Source organism: Lepidochelys olivacea, assembly GCF_965140295.1.
Source record: "Lepidochelys olivacea isolate rLepOli2 genome assembly, chromosome: 12".
Classification (NCBI taxonomy): Eukaryota; Metazoa; Chordata; order Testudines; family Cheloniidae; genus Lepidochelys; species Lepidochelys olivacea.
Genome location: NC_140422.1, coordinates 9,201,506 through 9,227,323, shown reverse-complemented (window position 1 = coordinate 9,227,323; position 25,818 = coordinate 9,201,506). Strand labels below are relative to the sequence as shown.

Sequence of the window (25,818 nt, the reverse complement as noted above, 5' to 3'; positions counted from 1 at the left end):
ATATTGTACTGGCTTTCTTGTTCAGCAATGACGCTGGGAAAGTTTTACGCAGTTTCACAATATAGTTAATGAGCACAGAACTGTACCCAAAAATAAGCAGATAACATTCAGTAATGTGTGGTTAATTTCAGGCAATGCCTCATCTGCAGGCTTCAATAAAACAGCATTACTTTATAGTACCAATTACATATTTGTCTTTAGGCAAAGCTTAATGTTTTACAGCGGGTAGCCTACAGTACATATAATCACCAGAGCGGCCCCCACTGTTCATAGAAATTAGAGGTAGAAAATATCTATAAGGACATTTTATCCAACTCCCCAGCTAGAATAGAGTGGGATTATTTCCTACAGTGAATTCTCAAGTGCTTTGTCTAGATTTTAAATGACTCATGTAGCGGGGCTTTTGCTACTTTCCTTGGGGAGATTATTCCTCAGTCTAATAGACCCCTTGCTGTTAGGAATTTTTTTCTGCTGTTCAGCCTGGAGACGTCAGAAGAAGTTTGCTTTTTTGTTTTCCAATACCTTGTCAGCTGCATTCCCCGTACTTCCTTCAAGATGGCACAAAGGAACAATTACATTAAAAAAGGAGCCATGTAGAACAACCTTCACAATGCATCCGTGGCTTTACCATTATAGCATTCACAGATCCCTCCAAAAACAGCAATTGTGTAATTAAAAATCCAGCATCTAGACTCTAATCAGACTCCGGCAATCAGTGCTGTGCTCTCCGGTGGGTTTGAGCTGATCTTATGGAAGTTAGTTTTTATTTTGAACAGTGTTAAAGACTTGTGTGTCCTTATTAGAGTGCCAGGCCTTGTCGACCGAAGAAATTGCAATAGGCTGGGTGGGTGCTAATTACAGTTGAAAAATGGCTTATTTTGGTTTAGTTTAAATCCGTTCCTAATTCATTTGTACTACACTTAAATAAGACACTTTTCAACTGCAGTTAGTATCTGCAAAGCCTTTTGCAACAGTTTAAAACTAAATCAGTTTAAAATCACACCTTAAATTAGAATGGTGCAACCTTTTCGTGTCAACAATCCCATGCTTGTAATCAGACTAGGATACCTTTGGAAAAAACCTTGAGCTGCTTGTTAGGCATGGTTTATTATTTAGCAAAGTGGGGTAGACTGAGACAAACCCATCATTCTGGCATGGAGTTCAATAGGGGGAGTCATTCTAAAGACAATTAATCAGATTTTGTTTCCTAACTTACTTTGAGCCAATTCCTAGGTGCACTGAAGTTAGCTTGTCCCATTCATTGAAACTGACATATGAGAAATTGAGTCTAGAATGATATCTCTTGTGTTTGCCAATTATGTGTTTTTCCACTCCACCTTCCTTGTTTAATTGGTCTTCCTTGTTTCCCACCCCGTTAAACTAGTAACAGCAGATCACATTATAAACTTAGATTGAAAATAGAGGTAAAGCAGCATTGTTTGATGAGACCTTTCTTTCTCTGACAATCCTATAAAACAGAAAATTATACAGCTGTTGCCCAGGGTGAGATCACATTACCAGGGAATGGAGAGTATATGTGGGTTTGATCAACAATCCCTGTAATTAAGCTACTTGGAAAAAAGAGTTGTAAGTGTCTGTTTGTTTGGGGGTAGTAACATATGTTCTGATGAAGATGGTTTTGCAGCATTTTGCTGGGCAAACTGACGAGCAGATTTTATGAATAGAAATAAAATCTCATTTGTCCTACATTAATACACACAATGTTCTTACCTGTTCAGATACAGGTGGATCGTGATGTTGCAGCAAGCTTGTGTTTTGTGTAGTCTTGGTTCATTGGATGGCCATGCTTTGTCTAACTCACTGGAAACAATTATTTAGTTTTAAATTATTCTGTTTTTAAAGGAGTAGGAGGGTGGGGAAGGAACAACCATGTGAAATGTACAATAGGATTTCCTCTTGTGAATAACTCCATTGCAAGGGTGCCAATTAAGAGGGGGTGGAAGCCTCCCCTCCCCCAGTTTCATACCCGGAGGTGTGCAAGGTCCCAGGTGGAGCCCTTAACTACAGCACAGCATTACTGTGAAATGTAAGTTCTGCAGAGGGGAGGTGCCTCTGGGCAGGGAGTCAGGATTTTGTTTACAAACAGAGGCAGGGTGATTAAGAGAAGAAAGGCTAGTGATTAAATTAAGGATATGGAAGTTTAGCCTGTGAAAAAGGAATGGGGGGCAGGGGAGGGATGGAGGAAGGAAGGAGGGGTTGTTTTAGAGAGAACACAGTGGACTCCGAAAAAATACAGAAAAGCACTGAGCCAAATTCAGAAAAGGGGGAGATTTGGAGGCATAGGTGGAAAGAAGGAGCCAAACCCAGGGAAGGGCTAGCAGTGTATAGAGAAGTTCCCACTACCTGTGGTACTTATGTGGCCCTATCACCATAGTATCCGAGGCTGCACCTCACAATGTCTAATGTATTTCTTCTCCCAGCCCCTCGGTGAGGTAGAGCAGAGCTATTATCCCCATTTTACAGATGGGGCACTGAGGCACACACAGACTAAAGGCCAGATTTTCAAAGGTATTTAGGCACCACTGAGATTTTCAAATGCACCTAGAAGGTTAGGTGCTTTGTAAACCCTATTAGATGCCTCACTGTATCTTTGGGTACCTAAAAACCTTTGCAATTCTGTCCTTAAAGCACTGGCCTGGGGTCAGAGAGGAAGTCCATGGGGGGAGTGGAACCCAGGTCTTTCAGGGCTAGCTCCCTATCCAGCAGACCAGCCTCTCTCTCTGCTGCATGCTGAAAAAAAAAGAAAAAGAGAGGATTCTGATAGATGGGAGCAAAACCAAGGCAGCTGGTTCTCTGAGACTCCAGCAAACGGTCCCAGGATGGATGAAAAGCATGAAAAGCAGCCCTGTAGTTAGGAAAGAGGTTGGAGAATGAGAGTCAGATGAGAGGAGATCACTTAACTCCCATGGGGTGGTAGGTTCTGCCCCAGGCTGGGTTGTACAGCAATGGCTGCTGGGCAGTTTTACATTTTAACTGAAAACCATTTTGTTCGGTCATTTTTTCTTCTGAGTTTGAGAAACGGAAGGAATGAGAAAGTGTCGTATAATTATCCGATGCGTTTATACCTCAAATTCTTAGGGTTTCAGCCGCATTCAGGCCAATTCCAGAACAAAGAACAGAAACTGCATCCACAGAGTCCATAAAGTCGACGATTATTGTCATGATTTTCATTATTCATGGGCACCATCTGTGTGCTCAGCACTGTTCAGAATATGCCAGAAAATCCAGTCCCCAAGCTAAGGCATACAATATGTGTAACTCTGGATAAGATGGCTCAAATATTTAAGTATGAAGTGTATATTTATTGACCACTCGTTATCACATGTTCACTGTGATGTTTATATCTATGAGTGGAGGCAACTGATAGCAATAGAAGTTTTACTTAAGGACTAGAAGATTTGACCCTCCAACTTTCTTTCTAAAGGAAGAGCTGCACACCCATCCCTGAGCCCCCTCCCGGAGACAGCACCCCATATCCTCTTCTGCACCCCAAACCCCCTCCTGCACCCAAGCCTCAGCCCTGACCCCCCTCCCAGAACCAGCACCCCATACCCCCTCCTGAACCCCAACACTCTGCCCCAGCCTGGAACCCCTTTCTGTACCCAAACTCCCTCCTAGAGCTTACACCCCCTCCTCCACCCCAATACTCCCCAGGCTCAGCCCAGAGCCCCCTTCCACCCTGCAAATGCCTCTGCCCCAGCCCAGAGCCTGCACTCCCTCCCTCCCTCCCGAACCCAAACCCCAACCCCCTGCCCCAGCCCAGTGAAAGTGAGTGAGGGTTGGGGGAGAGCGAGCGACGGGCGGGGGGGATGGAGTGAGTAGGATGGGGCCTCGAGGAAGGGGTGGGGTAGATCCTGGGTTGCCCTTAGATTCAAAAAGTGATCTTGGATGTAAAAAGGTTGGAGACCACTGATCTAATCTGTCCTCGTGTACAGCATAAGCCCCCAACACCTGCACACTAACCCAACAACTGAAATGAGACCAAAGTATTACAACCCACAGGAGACTAGACTATTATATGACACAGACAAAGAATAGGAGGGACTGAGATGCACCGGAGCCTGAAGCCCCACAATGATGGGGAAATGATTAAGTGAGATATATCCAAATAATCATAAAGTGAGAAATACCAAGATAATCCTGGCAAGTGACCCCCCCCCGGCCACATGCTGCTGAGGAAGGCAAACCCCCCAGTGTCACTGCCAATCAGACTTGAGAGGAAACTCTCTTTCCCAACCCAATGTCAATCACTTAGACCTTGAGCGTGTGAGCAAGAACCAGCCAGACAAGCACCTGAGAGAGAGAATGCTTGGAGCCACCTCAGAGCCCTGGCCTGTCTCCACAATGTCCTATCTCCAGGCATGGCCATCTCCTGGTGCCTCAGAGGAAGGACATAAAGAAAGAGACCAACCGTGCCAGAATACATCTAGGGACATAGGACATAAATCTGAAGTGAGTCCCAGAGCTGTTGAGCCCAGCCCCACCCCCAACCCCACCTGAATAATGTCCCTGGACAGCTATGCAATAAGAGAGAACATTTTTTTTCCTTGATCCCTGAGGTGACCAGCTTAATTCTGAAGTAGGAGAAACAGTGAATCAGCAGAACATCCTGGATGTGTCATTGCTCCTACTTACTTCAGTGGGAGGAATTAAGTAGAATAATGCAAATCAACTGAATACTTAAAATTAATTATCAGTAACATCTACTTAAAAAATGAAACTAGGAGAATAGTAAGAAAGTAATAAAGTATAATAACCTCATGTTGACAATGTACAAATCACGGCCCCAGTCCTGCAAGATGTTTGCAGGATTGGGGCCTATAAAGGCACATTGGGAACATCTTATAATAAAGGCTTCAAGTCTTTCACAGGGATCACGGATTCCGTGACTTTCTGGGACCTCTGTGACTTCTGCTGCTTCAGTGGCTGGCACGGCTGACCCCAGGGCCACCCAGGCTGCCCCCCCCCCGCCACATTGGCGGCAGTGGGGCCCTGAGCCACCCCCTGCCTGGCGCAGCAGCATATGCTGGGGCACCCTCCCTCCTCCAGTGCCTAAGATTTAGTTAAGGGTATTTTTAGTAAAACTCATGGACAAGTCACTGGCTGTGACTTTTTGTTTATTGCCCGTGACCTGTCCATGACTTTTACTAAAAATCCCCGTAACTAAATTGTAGCCTTCCTAATAATGGATCCGATGTCTGGTGCTCACCTTTCTGGTTCCTGTGGCTTTCAACACAACTTCAGTAATTCCCAATAAAGACCAAGCAATGTATTACAAATGTTTTTCAAATTATAAAAGAATCCAGCAATCTTGATTTTTTTTAAAAAAAGTTATTGACTCTCAAACCCTTAATATATTAGGCATGTGCTACCAGTGATTTATACTTTCCTAAATAATGAAATCTGTTATTGTACTTTGGGGGATCAAATTTAAGATCAAAATATTGGAGGCGAGAGAGACATTCTAGGATTTTAACTGCTTCTTAGAAGTCAGCTTCTGCCATCAGAACAGCTCCAGCATGTAATGCATACTGGAAACTTACAGTCACAATTAACAAACCCCATCTGTGGCATGGCACTTTATGTGAAACCTATTAACATCACATTTGATGCATATCAGTTCTACAGTGTGTATATATATACCAAGACTATATTTATATAAAATCTTGGTAAGATCACGCTAGTCCAGTGTGTTAAATCTGTCCTTAAAACTGGAAAGAGGCATGCAGATTAGCAAAACAAGAATTCTTGAGGTTCTGCTCTAACATACACGCACAATTCCTGTAGGGCAAATGACTGTGCTGTGGTATGGCCCTTTGTGGGAAGTCCTCCCATTTTATGTGCCTGGCCCTATTTTGTTGTGGCTGCCCTTCCATTCTGAGTGACCTCCATGGATCTTGACTTGCATGGTGAATTCATAAGCAGAAACATTTAGAATAGAGGTAATTTAAATTGCTTACGAGTGAATCACACACAAAACCTAAGGCTACACAATTCATACCTGCTGGCAAAATTCGGCCCTACGTAACTCCAAGTCTGGATACAAACCATTTTATTTCTTTGTGCTCTCAAAAACGTTCTCTTGCAATTACGAGTTCAAACCAAACACAGTATACACACTGATTAGAGCTATCCCATGCCACTAGCAGATTTTTTGTTTGTTGTTGTCCGTGGAACTTAAGGACCACATAAGAGCTTTCACTTTACCAACTATGAAATGGATTTATTTTATCTTTTCTTTGGATGTCTGTCTACTCCTTAGCGTGATTTATTTTTCTTGTTCATGTGAAAATACAATCTGCTACTGCTGAAAATGAGCTGTTTGGATTATCTCTGGTTGAGCGCTGAGGTGCTGTGTCACTTTGCTATCATTCCAATCACTGCCACGCAAGCCACTTGGCAATGTTCCTGGGCTGCAGACAGATATATGCAGTTTTAATTAAGCCAGAAGAAGCTAAATAATGGAATTGTCTCCTGGGATTTATTTATAGCCAACTTCTGCAGAAATGTCACTTCAATATTAATTTTCATTTTTTGATGCTGAGGATTGATACTAGCACCGGGTTTTGCTTTTAATCCTAGTTCATGCCAGTTATATGGAAACTAGTCAGCTTTGTGCCTAGATCTCAAACTTATGCCATGTGTAGTTGTGGATGCTGCACGTAAGTTATCGTTTCTGTTATATATGTCTAATTTCAGGAATTCACCACTTATGCATGAAATGATTTCAGGGCTGAAATCTGTCATAGAACTATTGTCTGTATATAAGCATATCTGTTTTAACCACAATGAAATAACTGAGGCTTAAATCCAGCGTACATAAGTGAAAATGAGTTGGATAGTTCCAGCCCTCTCCCTGGTGAATGTACATCCCAAACCTGCTACCCAACTTGACATGAATTGTCACCTCTTGTGATCAAAAGCTCAGGGTTGCAATAGCAGAAGCAAATGGCAGCTGAAGAATTGGGAGCACTGTCACACTATCCCTGGCTCCAACAATGCAAGTCCCTCATTTCTTGAGCATGCAATCCCTTGGTTTGTTCTTCTGGGAAAAAGAAGTGTTAACAGGTATCACTCTGTCTGGAGTGGCTCATCACTGTGAGTGACTATCTCAGGGCAGACTATCTGAAAACAAGGGCAGACACCGCACACTGTGGTGGTATGTTCTGTAATTAGTTTTCACTAAGCCAGTAACAAATGTGAACTCCTGGATCACTGTACCAATCTTACCATGGAGTCACAGACAGTTCCTTTAGCCTCTCCAACCTATGTTGCCACCCAGACAAACTGAACTTTGTGATAAAAGAAAAGGAGGACTTGTGGCACCTTAGAGACTAACCAATTTATTAGAGCATAAGCTTTCGTGAGCTACAGCTCACTTCCAGCTCACGAAAGCTTATGCTCTAATAAATTGGTTAGTCTCTAAGGTGCCACAAGTCCTCCTTTTCTTTTTGCGAATACAGACTAACACGGCTGTTACTCTGAAATTTGTGATAAAAGGTTACTTAAACCTAGGTTTCAGAGTAACAGCCGTGTTAGTCTGTCTTTGCAAAAAGAAAAGGAGGACTTGTGGCACCTTAGAGACTAACCAATTTATTTGAGCATGAGCTTTCGTGAGCTACAGCTCACTTCATTGGATGCAAAGCTTATGCTCAAATAAATTGGTTAGTCTCTAAGATGCCACAAGTACTCCTTTTCTTTTTGCAAATACAGACTAACACGGCTGTTACTCTGAATCCTTTGATATTCACGCTCAATTGAATTGGCCTGTGGCTCTGGCCTGAGCTGGTCTGTCAGCATCACAACAGGGAAGTGAAAAATAAGTTAGAGGTGCATGTTTTCAGGTGTTGTGTTGTGCTTTTGTAACTCACGCATTTTCTGTAGTGCCCTGAGGCTGCCATGTATGAGACAACACCATAACGTGGACAACTGCCTTTCGGGTTCTCAGGGAGCAAGGAAGGGGCTCAGCACTTTTAAAGAATTGACACTGCATATGAATACCTTTCTTTCTATGGAATTTCTCAAGGGTGATAATGTTGAGAGCTAAGGGCTGAAACTGTCCATGACCTTACACCTTGTGTAGTCATTTACATCTTACAGGATGGGTGACAAATAGTGCTACCAGGTGTCAATCAGACTTTGCACATTGTAAAGCAAAGGGGGTTTGGACCTTTGTTGCCCTGATGAGGCAAACCTCAGACTCCCTCAGCATGGAGCAGAGTGCGCCTTTGACACAAAAACAGACCCGTAGTTTGTTTGCCCATAGCTACGTTGGCACACTCACTTCCTTGCATGGCATAATATGCTGAAACAACTGAAGATGCTGAAATGCTGTCAGAAATCTTCACAAGCAGTGATTCTATTCACAGATTCTGTTCCAGTTAGAATGCAATGGGTGACATAGGGTCAGAACCGCAGCTGTTATGAATTGATGTAGAGCCATTGACCTGAATGGAGTCATGCCAGTTTATACCAGCTGAGGATCTGGCCCATATTCTGACCTTCTTTGAACCTTATTTGTGGTGAGGAAGCTAGGAATCTCATGGCAGGGGTAAGGAGAGTAGGGGACAGACTGGATTTCTATGACACTTCCAGTACACTCTGGTGTTGGCAATAATTTAGAAAAAACCTGGCATTTTGGTAAAGTGTGGAAATAGACATGAAAGAACTTTAAAACTACCACCAAGTTAATAGCTATTTTCAATGGTAATTTCTTTGGCTTGTGCCTCTCTTCACAATGGGCCTGGACTACACAGGACATTCCACAACCCACCTGTTTATTGTGAATTTAGCTCAGGGTTCTCAAAGCAAAGCATAGTAGAAATATATATTTTAAAATGTAATTAAAATCTTCACCAAAAAGGCTCTTGCAACATTGAACAGAACTGGAATATTAAGTTAACCTAGAATCTTCCCTTTATGTCCTCCATTGGTTCTCCAGATTATTTTGCTGATCATATGGGAGACTATGAAGATGTTTTGGCTTCGCTGGAGACCCTTAACCTCTCCATTCTGAAAGCCATGGACTACACCAAGCGGGTGAGTCGTTGTTGTTATTATTGTAGCTTATGCTATGCACGAGAGTGTGGCTAGATAAGTTTTCTCCAAGCTCATGGGTCTAAAGTAGGCATGGTCAATACTTTTCTTGTAGTCATTTTCACTAAGGGTAAGTAGGATAGTAGCAGAAACATTATCAAAGTAACAACACCAGGGATTTTGTCATCAGAGTGAACAGTGTGTTTTGAGATGGCCTTGTAGGAAACAAGTGCCATTGTGTTACTGTTACCGTAGATAAGGAGTTCGAGAGGCAAATCTTAAACGCCCATGGGATAAAATTGTAAGCCTGATGATGCATGCAAATTATGAAAATGTTGCCTAAAAATAATCTATCAGTATAAAATACCTTCACTGGGTTATCTGCTCTGTTTTAGAAAGATCTGTCTTATACATTAGCTAATGATTGTCTTTATATAAAGTGTCTGCCTTCTACCAATATCTAGAGGGCATTTGGCATCACAGGAATATAGAAAACAAATGAGTTTATAAAAACCATTCATTTTTATTCTAAAAAGCCCTTAGTGGCCAAAGCATCAGCAGTTTAGATATCAGGGTTTTAAAATGGAAAATAAATTATCAGCTTGTGTCATCAAATGGCTATATATGTATAGGCTTACGTATTGCCAATGCTGCAAGCTATATTGTAAAAGCTGATGACTGGAGTTGTTTCTAAACCCTAGTTTAGAAACAGTCTTGAATTCTGCAGCATGTGAAAAATTATCTGTTAGCATCTCAGAGGCAGAACTCTTTACAGTGTCGCAGACAAAGGTCCATTAAACTTCTCCCGGTGGATTTCTTCCTTCTGCTCCATTCAAGCACATCATTTTATCACCACCATCCTAAACTCTTGCTCAGAAGACTGCCTGAATAATGAAAAGATTAAATTTGACGCATCAACTGCAATGCATGCTTGATGTCAGTGGAGCAACTGATTGGTGAGGTCTCAGCCCCACTTAGCAAGATGGTTGTCTCTCGCCATCTGATTTAAAGTAACAGGAGCATTGTAATAACATGTTCAGAGCGGCCATTGCCTGTTAACATCTTGTAAATCTTGAAAGCCTTAGGACAGTTTACGAAATCAAGGTGAAAATTACACATGAAGTAAATGATGGCATAAACATTTTGTTGCAAAGAGTTGTACCTTTTCAGCAATCTTTCTGGAAATATCTGAATGGTCTCAACTGGACTATGAGTTACTTTGTTTTTCCAGCAGAACATAAAACGCTGCAGTCGCACCCAAGGAGCACCCAATTAGACATCTGTAGTGGGATTTTCAAAAGGGCTAGCCTTGGCCTAGCTCTCATTTCATCAACGTCACTACTTGAAGTCCCGTTGGCTTTTTTGGGAGCAGAGTTGCACCAACTCTGGGTGCTCTGAAAACCTCACCTGAAATTCCATTCTTTGATCTTTCAGTTAATAACTACTGCAAAATTAGAAGCCAGTATTGCTTTCAAAAGTGTGGCCATTTATGTCCTCTGTCTAATGCAATAGAAGCCAGAGGGCTTTGTGTTAAAAGACTGATGAGAATGGCTTGGGGAATAAGTACCATTGTGCATGAATTGCCAAAATTGAATTAACCATAAAAGCTGATGGCCACAGAAATATACATTTTTGTATATGCAAATGGGGCTCCATTTTGTATAAATTGTGTCCCACAGTATACTTCGACAGAGCAATTAATAAATAATAGATTATTAAAAAGTGTAACTAATCTTAAAGGATGCTAAATTTTATTTATAAATATCTGGAAAACCTGATCTATATAGTATAAGTCTCAGAGAAACACATACATACAGAAGTTGGTCATTTGTCTAGCACTTTACTGTGCAATAGAGAACTATCTAGAGATGTGGTTTTCCCTTTATATCATTTCTCTTGTCTTCCTTCTAATAAACCAGAAATGACTATTATTTTTAAAATGTATTAATCCTTCTACAGTTACAAACTTCCCCATTTGAATTAATAGAATCATAAAATATCAGGGCTCGAAGGGACCTCAGGAGGTCATCTAGTCCAACCCCCTGCTCAAAGCTGGACCAATCCCCAACTAAATCATCCCAGCCAGGGCTTTGTCCAGCCTGACCTTAAAAACCTCTAAGGAAGAAGATTCCACCACCTCCCTAGGTAATGCATTCCAGTGCTTCACAACCCTCCTAGTGAAAAAGTGTTTCCTACTATCCAACCTAAACCTCCCCCACTGCAACTTGAGACCATTACTCCTTGTTCTGTCATCTGGTACCACTGAGAACAGTCTAGATCCATCCTCTTTGGTACCCCCTTTCAGGTAGTTGAAAACAACTATCAAATCCCCCCTCATTCTTCTCTTCCTCAGACTAAATAATCCCAGTTCCTTCAGCCTCTCCTCCATAAGTCATGTGTTCCAGCCCCCTAATCATTTTTGTTGCCCTCTGCTGGACTCTTTCCAATTTTTCCTCATCCTTCTGGGCAACAAGGGCACACTGTTGACTCATATCCAGCTTCTCATCCACTGTAACCCCTAGGTCCTTTTCTGCAGAACTGCTGCCTAGCCACTCGATCCCTAATCTGTAGCAGTGCATGGGATTCTTCCGCCCTAAGTGCAGGACTCTGCCCTTGTCGTTGTTGAACCTCATCAGATTTCTTTTGGCCCAATCCTCTAATTTGTCTAGGTCCCTCTGTATCCTATCCTACCCTCCAATTTATCTACCACTCCTCCCAGTTTAGTGTCATCTGTCAATTGTAAATTTATTACATAAATTCCAGAGAGATAAATAGTCTGCCTTTTCTCCTATGAGAAGTTATTCAGTATGCTGAAAGTTGAGCAAAGTAAAGATGTTCTACTTTTTTTTAATAAAGCATCCTGACCTGTTCACAGACTGAATTCCAATCCTCCTCTTAATAATCCAAATCGAAATCTTCCTTACATTTATCTTTAGAGTTAGAGGAAACCTTGAATCATGTAATGTTATAGATTTGGTAACAATAGGACATTTTAGGAATTGGAATAGGGTCAGGTAGCATCAGTGTGTTACTCAGCATTGTCTTTTCTTTGCTCTGGCTACTAAATAAAAGTCATGAAAGCAAAGACATTTATTTGATATATTTATGTTAAAATGAAGACATAACCTTACAGCCAGACATGTTGCTAGCATTTACAAGATTTTTTGTATTAATATTGGTAGCTCATAGAGCAAGGTGAATAATGGGAAAAAATTCAGCAAAATTTTAATAAAATGTTTTAATTAATTTGCTTCAACTCTGTGCACGCATCTCTTTTATATTTTATCCTGCAAATGTTCAAGCAAGCAAGTTTACCAGCAGGAATGTGTGCTGAAATACAAGTTCTAGGTGAATGTTAAAGTTCTCATGGAAAGCAATTTCAAAGTAATTCATTTTATCTATATACTCATGGCTCTCGTTCGGTGCTTAATTTGTAATGAAAGAGGTGCTGGTGCTCAGTCAAATAGGTGTTGGGGCTCAAGCAACAGTTTTATGTTCATAAGTGACGTGGCAAGCCCAGAGGTGCTGGGCTATCGAATGCCAAGCTTAGAGGTGCCAGGGCTGAGCCCTGGCACAAATTAAGCACTGCTCTTGTTACATATCTGAATGCATATTTCTCGATTTATCCTCCCAACACCTTGTGATGTAAGGAAACTTTTTACAGGTGAGGAACTGAGGCACATAGTGATTAATTGAGCTGCTCGGGATCATACTAGGAAATGAACCCAGTGTCCCGAGTCACAGACCAGCACATTAAACAGAAGACCATCCTTTCTCCTGTCTGCAAATATTCATACCAGAAACTTGAGTCCTAAGAGTTTTGTTCATTTGATCAGGTCACATGCTACGTTTCTCTTCCAAGGGTGTCCAGTCAAAACAATTCATAATTTGGGTATCAATTATTGGAACGGCTGATGAGCAAACACAACATACCAAGAAAGAGCTCTTCACAGAAATGATTTGGTGAATAATGAATGAAATTAAGAATAACATGAGCTCCTTGCTGAAAATTTTTGAACTGAGAGAAAAGCAAAACTCATCAATGAATTATTCATAAAATATTCTCTCAGCTCTAAGCTGTTTTCTAGGTAGATTTAAAAAACAACACTATCCTGCAGTTTCTAAACATATTAGTCTTACAAACTGGTTCAGACTGAAAATAAAATCCTTTAGAGGCTTTCCCAGAACTCAAACCAATTAACATTTTTTGAGACTTTTAAAAAAATGTGTTTGTTTGTTTGTTTTAGTTGGTGCTCTTCCTAGTTTTATCTGGGGTCAGCATCAGAATTGCTAAAGCACCCTGGGTCAAATTCCCCCTGTACAGAGGGCTAGTACAAGGTCCTGACTCACGTAAGCCTCAGAATCAGGCATATGGGAGACTTAAGTGGTGCACAGGCGTTCCATTTACCCTCTGTGTAGATCAGGACAGGGTAACAGTTCCAACAAAACAAATAATGAAAGATGTGACTGGAGGTCTGGCTTGTGAAACTAGAGCTAGATTTCTAGACTAAAAAGGTTCAGGGGAAAATTTGAATAAACCCCTAAACTTCCAGATCCTTATCCAAACCAGACCTTATGAGCTCTCTTGGAGAATCACTGAGCATGAATATTTGTCTCAAGTTCACAGAGCAGGAAGGGCACAGCTGCTTTGCTATGTTTATAACTGAGCTTGTTAATTTTATTGTTGTCTGGGATTTGTGCTGGGTAGTGTGCTGTGGTTCTTATAACTGTATTGGAGTCTGGCTGGGTTTTTCGAGCCTGTCTCTGTGGATCCCACTTGTGGTGGTGGTTCATGCATGTGAGATGGAAATCTTTTGACCTCCCCCCGGCATTCCTTATCTAGGAGTTTGGGTAGGGCCTGAGTATGAAGGTAATACTGGGTATTTGTGAGAAGCTCATGTGAGTGTTCTGTGAGGGGAAATCTCCCTTTGGTTGCCAGGAATTCAAGCTAGAGCCCACCTTGAAAATTACCCTCACAGAGCACCTGGACACACTCCTCACAAATACCCAGTATTTCCCTGGCAGACATCGCCCTGGTACTCAGCACCTGCCTACACCTAACCATGCACACCATCAGTGGGACCCACATGACAAACAATCCCAAAGAAGCACCATCACTGTAATGTAACTGTTCTTTTTCATGTTGCCTGTATGTATGATTTGTTGTGGTCTTTTCTTCCGTCTGAGACTTTGATTAGAGAGAAATGTCACAATGAAAGTGAGGCCACTCCAGGAAGAGGTACCTCTGGCTGCCTCCCTATCTGTGTGCGTGTACTGAGATATGCTCTCTAAAGCAAATTGAGTTGGTGAAAATGCCAGGAGATGAATTTTTATGCCTTCAGGGACATGTTATGACCAGTTTAATTGCAGGGAAGCTCAATTACATTGTAATGTTCTGAAGGAGGATTTCACTGCTAGCAAGTTTTTTGAATTGAGCCAGTGTCTCTCTACAAACTTGTTACCCATTGATTTGCTCCTGCATAGCTGGTGCGAGTCATGTCATAAAGTTAATAGAATCACATAAAAGGAGAGATGGAAAGGATCTTTTGGCTTATCTAGCACGTGCCCTGCCAGTACAAGTGTATTTCTTCCAGCATATTTCCAGTGCCTGATCCAGTCTACTTTTAAATATTCCATAAAATGGAGCTTCCAGGGGTTCTGGTGAGAGACTCTTCTAGCAAATAGGACTCACTATCATAGATACTTAATTTCTCCCCATTACCATTATAGTATATCCTCTTGTTTCACCCTTTATTGTTCTTTCTGAGTCTTCGATGTTTCACACAGTTGCTATATTTATTTCTAGTCCTGGAGTTATCAAATGTTATATGAACACATATATTATTGTATGAATGTCTGGTGCCATAATTAGAAAGCTTCCCCTCCCATGAGTATAAAAATCCCCAAGATTAACCACTGTCGGCAATAACAGAGGGCTTGAATTTGCTGTCTTTTTGCACAACTGCATCATGCTTGCAAATGAGTGCAGGACTGGACAGTGTGTGTTCTAGAGCATGGCATGTCCTGTCAGGAAAGTGGTTCTTTGATGGAACAAGAAGTCAAGTTAGACTAGCTTGGCAAATGGTGGTCACTTACCCAAATTATGCCTTCCCATTTGGTAGTTAATTTCTGAGCTGGAGAACCGTTCTGAGTAATATGATCCTCCTTGTGAGTTAAGCAAGGTCGGTGTTAATTAGCACTTGGTTGGGAGACCTTCAAGAAAACCCCCAGATTGGTAGGTTCCGAACTGTAATCTATGGCCCATCTGTGGAGCAGATCACATACTGCTGCTTCCCCTGGTTTGTTTCTAGCTGCTACAGCTAAACATACAGGGGGAGACTTTCAATGGCACAAATGGTAGTCAGATGCCCACCTTTCCTAGTATTGCTTTTCCATGTAACCAATTGCTGTGGGAGCCACAGACAGGTTGTTTCACTGCTGATGGAGGGTAGGTGTCCCCACTAAGAAGTGGTCCACACTATGGAAAAGTATGAAACCCTCATCTGTTTGACCCAGGAGTTAGTACTGAGCCCACAACCCAGTGTGGTGTTACGGGACACGGTTTTGTCGTTCAGATGATGTGTGTGCCGAAGATCTTGAGCACTTCGCTTAAAGATGCCTTTCAGCGTACAGCTGAGATTTCAGCAACATTATTTCTTCGGTGATCTTGTAAGTTTGGCTTTTCCTGACCCTGTGATTTAAATTGTGAAGCTTTAACATTGCATCCAGAAAATATATTTTTTTATTTAATAAATGCAGACGAGGCATTGCAGATTTCCTCTTTGGAGACAGTGATAATTTGGATAATAGTGATAATTCCTATGTCATGGCGAGGGTTAACCCGTTAGCATCTGTAAAGCACTAGGAGATCCTCAGAGGGAAGGCAAATGCATAAAAGTCTCTTTTTGGGGACTAAGACCCTGAGGTCATACAGGCTAATCCAGGATCTATATCCGTGTGACTGCACACAGTGGTTCGGTTTACCTACTCATGCTGCAGAGCTGACTGATCCTTCAGTGAACGTCGTTAAGTCCCATCATTAGGACAACGTCAGTTGCATGAATGTAGCAGGAAATACACTCCCGCTCAATGAATGAGGCATACTGTAACTTTGGCACTGTGGATCTTAGATACTCTATATCAGGTGTGGGCAAACTTTTTGGCCCGAGGGCCACATCTGGGTATAGAAATTGTATGGTGAGCCACGAACGCTCACAAAATTGGGGTTGAGGTGTGGGATGGGGTGAGGGCTCTGGCTGGGGGGTGCGAGCTCTGGGGTGGGGCCAGAAATGAGGAGTTCAGGGTGCGGGAGGGGGCTTTGGGCTGGGGCAGATGGAGTGCGCATGGGGTGGGGGCAGGCTGCGGAGCCCCCTGGTTGCCCCTACGCGTAGGAGCTGGGGGGGGGCATGTTGCTGCTTCCGGGAGCTGCGCAGAGCGGCCCCTGACTCTGCTTCCTGGCTGGGTCACCGCAGCAGGGTAAGCCCCAGAACTCACTCCCCAGCGGGAGCTCGAGGGCTGGATTAAAATAGCTGGTGGGCTGGATGCAGCCCACGGACCATAGTTTGACCACCCCTGCTCTATATTCTTCCAATGCTTTTGCTACAGAGGGGCTTTCATTGTCTGCTATGTTATTGTTACTTGGAAGAAATATTGAAAGTTTATTCTTTCCTCCACTTCTGCTGAATAGAACATTTTACAGAGCTGAGCAAGAAGATGTTACCACAGTTGAATTTTAAGTGTAATTCCAAAGAAGAACATCACTGTGCCAACAAATCCATCGAAACAAAGAAAATCAAATTTTAGGTTGAAGCTGTATCCTGAGAGTCCCGTATTGTAAGATTTGCAACACATATGTTATCAGCCAGTCATCTTTCTTTGACATCTTCCAAGATCTCACTGGGAGGAAGATGCTTTGAAAGCAGTAATGCCAAAAAGATCGACGGCATTACATTGGACAAGTAACTCGATATAAGCTTGCAGTCAATACACACAAACAAAGAAACTCCATGTGATTACTGTGTGCATATATGTAAACATTGAGCAGAGAAATAATCCCTCTGTCTTTATGTTGGTGGGACCATGACTAGAATACTGTGTACAAGTCTGGTCACCTCAACATGTGAAAGATATTGGCGGGAATTTGGAGACCAACCACAGAGATGAATTAGGGCTTGTCTGCCTGATGCGGAATGAGCGCTACAGGGGTATGATTTCTAAACCACACTTACATGTGCACTTACTGGTCTGTGCAGACCTTGCTGGTGAACACCAACAGTGCCCCAGTGTGCTTTAACATACTACCATTTCTTTAGTTACCTTCTGCTTCCAAACATGGCTGAAATTATATGTAAAGAATGACAACCCATAGGAATGTAGTTTAGTTCTAATAGAATATATCCATCTATCTTAAGGTTTTATACTGCTGCCCACCACCGTACTATCTGAGCACGTTCCATGTAAAATCAATAGCGATAGCGAAGTCCCTAATGGACTTCATGGAGTCTCTGGCACTTCTCCCTTTTCGGGGTTAAAACTTTACTTGGGATAGGTTTTTTCTAGGTGAGCTGCCTTACATACATATTGTATTAAATGTTCAAATGTTAAATTTATACTACAAAGGTTGATAAATAAATGGCTGCTACATTTAGCAGAAGCACCATACGTGCACTATAATAATAATACAAGGAGGTAAGACATCAACAATTCTTAATGTAACACAGGGTCATAGGTTCTTGGGTTTGGGGGTGGGGAGGGATAGCTCAGTGGTTTAAGCATTGGCCTGCTAAACCCAGGGTTGTGAGTTCAATCCTTGAGGGGGCCATTTAGGGAACTGGGGCAAAAATTGGGGATTGGTCCTGCTTTGAGCAGGGGGTTGGACTAGATGACCTCCTGAGGTCCCTTCCAACCCTGATATTCTATGATTCTTCTAGAATTTGTTGGACTCTCCCATTCTTTGTTGGGGTTTACAATGTGAGATTTCCATTATCAGGCTATTGTATTCAGATGTAACATATGTAGTAGGGCTGATTGAAACCAGAAAACTGATGTGCTGAATAACTTGTTTGATGTGATAAATGGTGCCTTTATGTACTGTATCCCATGGAGAACATTTGGCTAGGTGTAGTGCATATATATAAGAAGTGGGTCAGTCTACTGGTGGTTTGCTCAGTAAAATCAATATGCTGTCTTTGCTGGGTTCCAGCAATACGTTCACTGTTTCCATGATATCCTCCCAACATTCTTAGATGCACTAGTGCTGCTATTGTTTCACCAAGTCTAAGACAGTGTTTGAAATGAAATAATGAGTCTATTCCACAGGGAAATCTGTGACTTTTGACAGGCAAACCTACAAACTGTCAATATTTTGGCGCTTACTGAACTATATAGCGTTATGCACTAAGAATGTACTTTTCTGGTTTCCTGACACCAGCATACAGCAGCTGCTGTGCCAGGTACATGGCAGTAAAAATGACACATTAGACAGGCTATAGTTAGAGATGGGAGAATAGGATCAGGATAAACAATTAATTTGAGCTTTCAATCAAACCTAAAATGAACCAAACTTTTTATCTGGAAGTTTAAGGGTGTCCAGGGTTTTTAAGTATTTTTCAGTTTTGCCAACCACTCTGTTTCCCTCCTCTGGGATTGGAAGCTGAAATACCACAAAAAACAAGATAGTTCATAATAAATGTTTGGCCTGACCTGAAAGAAGAGCACAAATTTCATGAGAGAACCTGCTCTTGCTCAATTTATTTCTAGCCTATTATTTGAAGATTTGGGTGGTTCAGATAAGTATCTAGGTTGACCATCTAGAGGTCCAGTTATTATATTTAGGCATGAGAATTGTGTGCTATACCGAAACGAGTTTGAAATGGAGTGTGTACTAGGGATGGAGACCACTCCAGTGCTATCAGTTCTTCACCCTCAAGAGTACATTAATAACATACATGCCAGAAAGTAAACAGTTGTAACTATATTGATAAAAAATATCAGTTGATGATTAGTCAATGGCAGCAGATGAATAAGGTGCATCTATAGTAGGATGGATGGGGTTTGAATAAGATATTTGCAAAGGTAAGATTTTCCCAGGCTAGTATATCTTGAGTTTTGTATCCTACGTGGCTCATCACAGGACAAAATGTCAATGTCATGTTGCATAAATCTGCTGTTTTAACTCATGGGCAGATAACACTATTGAGGCTGTAGGGTTGTGCCAAGTTCTGCAGCTCGTAAGTTTTGGTAGTGAGTGACCTTCTGGAGACTAGGATGGGAGATAAGGTGTTTATGAAGCAAGGACTGAGATAAGCAGAACACTAAATAAAATCCTTTTAAATCATGGACATATGTCCCTGTGGGAAATACTTTAATGTAGCTAAGTGACAAATGGGGAGTATGGAGATTTGCAGCCTTTGGGTTCACCTGTTTTCCAAGATAACAGTTTCTCATATGGGGTATGTTTACACAGGAATTAAATACTCCTGGCTGGCCTTTGAAAGGGGGAAGGGTCCCAGAGCCCAGGCTCCAGCTTGAACATCTACACAGCAATTTCACAGCCTTGCAGCCTGAGCATTTTGAGCCCGAGTCATCTACCCTGGGCCAGCTGCAGCCGTGCCGTGGGTCTTTCATTCCAGTGTTGATGTACCCATCGTGGGCTGTGAGATCTAAAATTGTGTGTGTGTAGTGTAGTGCAATGCATGCCATGAAAAGAATCATTAGTAAAGCAACTAGGAGGAAGATTTTTAAAGTCTTAAATGGCAATTAGGCTCCCAACTCCTGTTGAAATTCATTGAGAGTTAAGTGCCTTATCTTGCCATTAGAAAATCTCTTCTTAACCATCTTCAGAATGTTAATATCTAAATATAAAACATTGTAGTACGAATGGATTCCTGCAAAGGAAAGTTACTAACAACTGTTCATACCTACACTGGATTGTACTAAGAACAAGTTATAGAACAATTATTCCAAGTTAGTCAGTCACATTACAGTTAAATATGGAGGGAAGGGTGATATTTCATGTCATGGAGCTGTACAGAGGGGACTTGTATGCTCTTGATGAGAATTCTCTTGTTTTGCTTGGTCAATTGAAGAAAGATTGATTTCGGAACAGCTGATTTCCACGCGGATCCACTGGCCAATGGAGCTTTGATCATATTATGTTAATTTATGTAAATGAAATACATTTTAGAGTCTAGCTTTAATTACTGCTGTTCATCATCATGATGCTTATGGTAACCCTGCCAAAAAGGAGACATTAGACACTCTATTCTTGATATTAATTGTTAAGTAAATAACAATGTTTGCTTAATTTTCATCCAGGTCTATTATCAGATGCAAAGCACTCTAACTGCCTTTCATCTAACGTAAGGTTATGACACATTTAAACTTGTCTCACCTTTTCTATTAAGCCCTGTCTAAAAACCTTCCAATTATTAAATTCACAGCATAAATGAATGACTTCCAGTGTTTGCTTTAAATGCAATGCACAGCTCAAGAAAACCCCATCTGGACTGAAGTTTGTTGTTAGTATTGAACACAGAGGGAGAAGAGTAGTTATAATCTCACAAATACATATCCAGAATAATAATGTTATGCTTTGCATCCTTGTAGCTCCTTTCTTGTCAGGAACAAAAGGTGCTTCATAAACATTTAACTAAGCTTTACAACACCCCTCATAGTAGGTAAAAGATATTCCTCCCCAGAAATCCAGTTTGACTTAATTCTGTCTTCTTTCATTCCTCCTGCCAGCAGCTTTCACTAGTAGGCAAGATCTGTCTATCATCTACAGTATTTAAGCCCAAGTCCAGCTCCTTTCCCTAAGTTAGAGAGACTTCCAGAACAAGACAGAGTAAAGAGACTCCCTGAGGGAAGGTGGGAGATGTGATGAGTGGGGGAATCTGTCTGTACAATTTATGAGTTAGGGTTGGTGCTATGAAGTTGTTATAAAACTGTTGTATCAAGAAATTGCCCCTATGTGGATGTGGAATCCACGATTTGCTGCCCTGGGCTGCAGCATGCATCTCCCAGACCAGGGACAATGGAGGGTCAATCGGAATGACTGTGTTCTGGACCAAACAATGGGGTATACTAAGGAGGTTGGGTGGAGCTTGGAGATGCTACTCCCTCCAATTTATCTTGAGGGGGGAGAGTGGAGAGTGAAAAATTGTCAAACAGGAAAAAGATGACAAAGCTGGGGTTTTAAAAGAACCCACAGGAGGAACGCGGGGGAGGGATAGCTCAGTGGTTTGAGCATTGGCCTGCCTTGAGGGGGCCATTTAGGGATCTGGGGCAAAAATTGAGGATTGGTCCTGCTTTGAGCAGGGGGTTGTACTAGATGACCTCCTGAGGTCACTTCCAACCCTGATGTTCTATGATTCTATGAACAAAGAGAGACTTTTGGAGGGACAGGAATTTTGGGGCAGGAGCGGGGAATAGATGGTCATGCTTTTGTAGTGGTGGGTGGACAGAGGGTCTGGTTTAACTGTGGGACCAACCAAGGTCAGAGAATGTTAGCTGGGTTGGAAAGACTTCATGCTGAGGTAGAGAAGTCGTGAGCTGCAGGGGAAGGATCCTGGACACCCCACAGGGTTCTGCCAAAATCCAAAGACCTCTCCAGACTGGTGAGGAACCTGAGGCAGGGAATGTGTATAAGTGTGTGTTGTTTTGAAAAGATTGGTGTATTTCTTGTGCTTCTAAGTAAAGAGCAACGGTATCTTAGAATCCTGTGCAAAGTCTGCCTGTGTGTGTCTGTTGGCTTTCATTCTTGCATGCCCTTGATGAGGGAAACTACAAGCCAGAAGGCTCACACCTTTGGTGGGATTCTGAGGAATGTGCACAGGCTGCTGGAGAGGCTTGGGCTAGATGGCACTAGTTTCAGGGCCTAGGCAATTGGTCTGTGGTGTCCGCACTGACAAGAGGGGTTTCAGACACCAGGTTTACACCTGGATTTTGTACCTAGAGGCCCAAAGCCACGGATAGTGCCTAAACAAGTGCCAGCCACGGACAGTGCCTTAACGGTGCCAGTCCCATTAAGCACATGAGATTGAGCAGTTTGATTCACACCAATCTGATGAGTGTCCAGCAGAGAGCGCTCAAGCAAATCTGTGATAGGAAGCACATAGCATGAAAAGAGAACACCATGACAAGCCCAGTTCTGCAAGTATTTCCTCTTCTCTTACTTCCCTTTTCTTCCATGACACCCAGCAACAGCTTGGACTATCAGCTGATGCAGCCCGTAGTAGAAGCCCCAGAGGAGGGTTTAATTACAGTGGAGTTTATAGGGCTATGCTTCCAAATATGGAATCTGCCACAAATGTTGGGTTCCTGTGATAGCAGTGGATGCATGTGAGAGTGAGAGGATGACATGGCCACCTTGCAGAAAGAAAGTAGGTAACTCATCCTTACCTGTCGATAAAGTTGACACGCTACAGAAGGAATGACGTGACACAACTTGGAACGTGGCCTATGGGACGTAGAACCTGGCAGGATTCACTCCTTCAGCCAGTGGGCAGCAGAGGTTCTGCATGCTTCCTTGCCCTTTTCACAGCCTTCAAAGCAGCCAAATAGCTGCTCGGATTCCCTGCATCTACCTTTAATGTTGGAATGTACACAGGTTGGATGGCTCTAGTTTTAGGAAATAAATGGCAGAAGAGGAGGAGACAACAAGGGAACTTGGTTCTCTCACCCTCAAGCCAAACTCATGACAGCTAAAAAGATCTCCATTAGGTTCACGTGGTGGGTGGTAGGGGGAGGAGGTTGAAATAGACATTAGAAGTATGGAAAGGCCTCTGTTTAGGTGAATGTAAAATAAGAGAATGAAACTGCCCCTTGGATAAAGATGGGAGCTGATATCCATGCTCTGGGTAGCGCTATGTAAGTGCAAAAATTACCAAACCACACAATTCCAGATCATTGAGCTTAAGGCTTCTCTTGAGCTTTGTTGTTAAAAACTGAGGCTGTGTTGAAGGCTGCAGTAGAAAACTTCAATGCTCTTCTCTTGCCCCCAGCCTCAGAAGATATCACAGACCCTCTGCAGTATGTAGCAGAAGGGGCTGCTCTCGGCTCTGTGATAGGCACTCGGCTAGCTCCTTAGATATCCTGGTCATCCAGCTGCCAAGCTGCTAGCAGTCCATGTTCTAGATGGGCAGATGGAATGGGGCCTGACTCAGAGGCGGCTTCCTCAGTAGGGTGATGGCTATACTCTGTTGGTCAGCAGTACCAACCTTTGACAAATCTCCTGGAATACCTGGGAGAAGGGGAGTCCATCTGCTATGAAATTTCCTTGCCCTTGAGGCAGAAAGCTGAGGGAAGCAAACCGGTAGGAAGAAATCCTACTGAGAAGGGTGGGGGCAGTACGGCGCATGCACAGTACCTTGGTGGCACCTATCCTTGTATCTGGAGAGTCTCTCCTACCAAGCTGGTGAGATAGAAAACAGCACTGAGGCAGGCCAGGCAGACAGATGTACAGGCAGTTGGCAGACGTGATCTCAGCCTCCTAGATCCCGCCGAGGCTGTCCACTGACAGCCTGTTGTGCGATAAGCCGCCAGAGACACAGTCTGAGACAAAAACCAAATCAGTTTGCTGGGCTGGCTCCCTCTTCCATCTGCACGGTAAAGTCCAGCTGGGTTGATACAGCATGAGACCCAGAATGACTGGTTGCATTTGCAGAGTGAGGGGATCCTCTGTAACCTTTGTGGTTGGCATTAGGTAAAGAGGATAATAATAAGCTGCCTGTTAGGATGAAATTCACCCTTTGCAGAGAACCCACAGGACAGGCCTATTTACCATGTAAGCATGCAAACATAGGTCCCGTGGGATGAAAGTGATGCCTCTGCATGGGAATAATTTTCACCCTGTTTGCAAAGATCTGCATGAGATCTTACTTGACGCCATCCAAAGAGCAACAGGAATGACCCAAAGGTAGATATGTTACAACTTCATACCTCAGAGGAACCCCCCAAATGCCTGCACACACTTTACCCTTTGGATTAACCACTCTGATGTACTGACCAGAAATGACTGAGTGCTCATAAAATAACTTGGAAACGAAAGCTATCAACCATGCATTTTATGCAGATTTTCGTGTTACTGCACCCCATGTGCTGATGAGTCAGGAGGGATGAAATTTATTTCCAATATTACATTTATGAATATTGAAGTATGCTGGCAATTTCCATTCTCTGTCTGAGCTAGAAGGAAATGTATTCACGCGTTGAAGGATCACATGCTTGGTTCTAAAAAAAAGAACAGGAGGACTTGTGGCACTTTAGAGACTAACAAATTTATTAGAGCATAAGCTTTCGTGGGCTACAGCCCACTTCATCGGTTGCATAGAATGGAACATATAGTAAGAAGGTAGATATACACACACACACATACAGATAAGTTGGAAGTTGCCATACAAACTGTGAGAGGCTAATTAGTTAAGTTTCAAAATAACAGCCGTGTTAGTCTGTATTTGCAAAAAGAAAAGGAGTACTTGTGGCACCTTAGAGACTAACCAATTTATTTGAGCATAAGCTTTCATGAGCTACAGCTCACTTCATTGGATGCATACTGTGGAAAGTGTAGATGAGTTGTTATCAGCAGGAGAAAAAAAACCTTTTGTAGTGACAATCAAGATGGCCCATATAGACAGTTGACAAGAAGGTGTGAGGATACTTAACTTAGGGAAATAGATTCAATATGTGTAATGACCCAGCCACTCCTAGTCCCTATTCAAACCCAAGTTAATGGTATCTAGTTTGCATATTAATTCAAGCTCAGCAGTTTCTCTGAGTCTGTTTTTGGAGCTTTTCTGTTGCAAAATTGCCACCCTTAAATCTTTTTCTGGGTGGCCAGAGAGGTTGAAGTGTTCTCTTACCAGTTTTTGAATGTTATGATTCCTGATGTCAGATTTGTGTCCATTTATTCTTTTGTGTAGAGACTGTCCAGTTTGGCCAATGTACATGCCATCATGTGCCAGCAATGCCCCTCTGCCACATACATTGGTCAAACTAGACAGTCTCTAGGCAAAAGAATAAATGGACACAAATCTGACATCAGGAATCATAACATTCAAAAATCGGTAGGAGAACACTTCAACCACTCTGGCTGTGGTCTTTATGTCCCACTGTCTTTCTCCTCTGTTTCTGTTATGTACCACTCAGATTTCATTGAAGATCACAAACAAGCAAACAAACCAACACAAATTAGTGTGTTTCAAGAGTAATTTTTTGCTTCAACCTATCTCAGCTGTTGAGTCCAGAGACCGTGGATTTAGAGTCTTGTAAATGAGTAGGTTGCTCCTGAGGAAGAGCAACGGGCTGCAGGAAGTTAGTATAGCGAAAATTTTGCAAAGTGGCCACTGGATTTGGTTGCCTTGTTTTTGGGAGCCCACCTTGAGACAACCTGCAACTGATTTTCAGAGATGCTGAGCACCTACCACTTCAGTTGAAGTCTGTGGGTATGCTTGAAAGATTCCCATGCTGTTCGCAGGTATTGGTCCTGCTGGGGGAGCTGTTCATGAGTTCTCTTGACTCACTGGGGTGGGGGGAGTAACTCATTGCCATGTGAATATAAGAGAGGTAGTCCTCTGAGGAGAAAAGATCTAGTGTATGGGCTGAGGTGTCCAGACAAAGGAACAGTAGCAGCTGTCCAACCTGTGGAAAATGTGACCTGATCTTTTGTTTTATAATGTGGTGTTAGTTAATACAGCCAATGTCCACGACAGGAGATGTGTGTATTTTGCACGCTCTGTGGGTGGTTCATAGAGCACCTTGGGA

General features: G+C 42.5%; 1 protein-coding gene across 4 annotated transcripts in view; it reads left to right on the top strand.

Annotated features, from left to right (window-relative positions):
- The window catches only part of NECAB2 (N-terminal EF-hand calcium binding protein 2), a 368,846-nt gene that overhangs the window by 207,230 nt on the left and 135,798 nt on the right, over positions 1-25,818 (top strand). For all 4 annotated transcript variants that reach the window (XM_084644586.1, XM_084644587.1, XM_084644588.1 and 1 more), the window contains one exon: positions 8,963-9,060. In XM_084644586.1, coding sequence (XP_084500712.1) covers positions 8,963-9,060 — 98 coding nt within the window. The remainder of the gene's footprint in view (positions 1-8,962; positions 9,061-25,818) is intronic.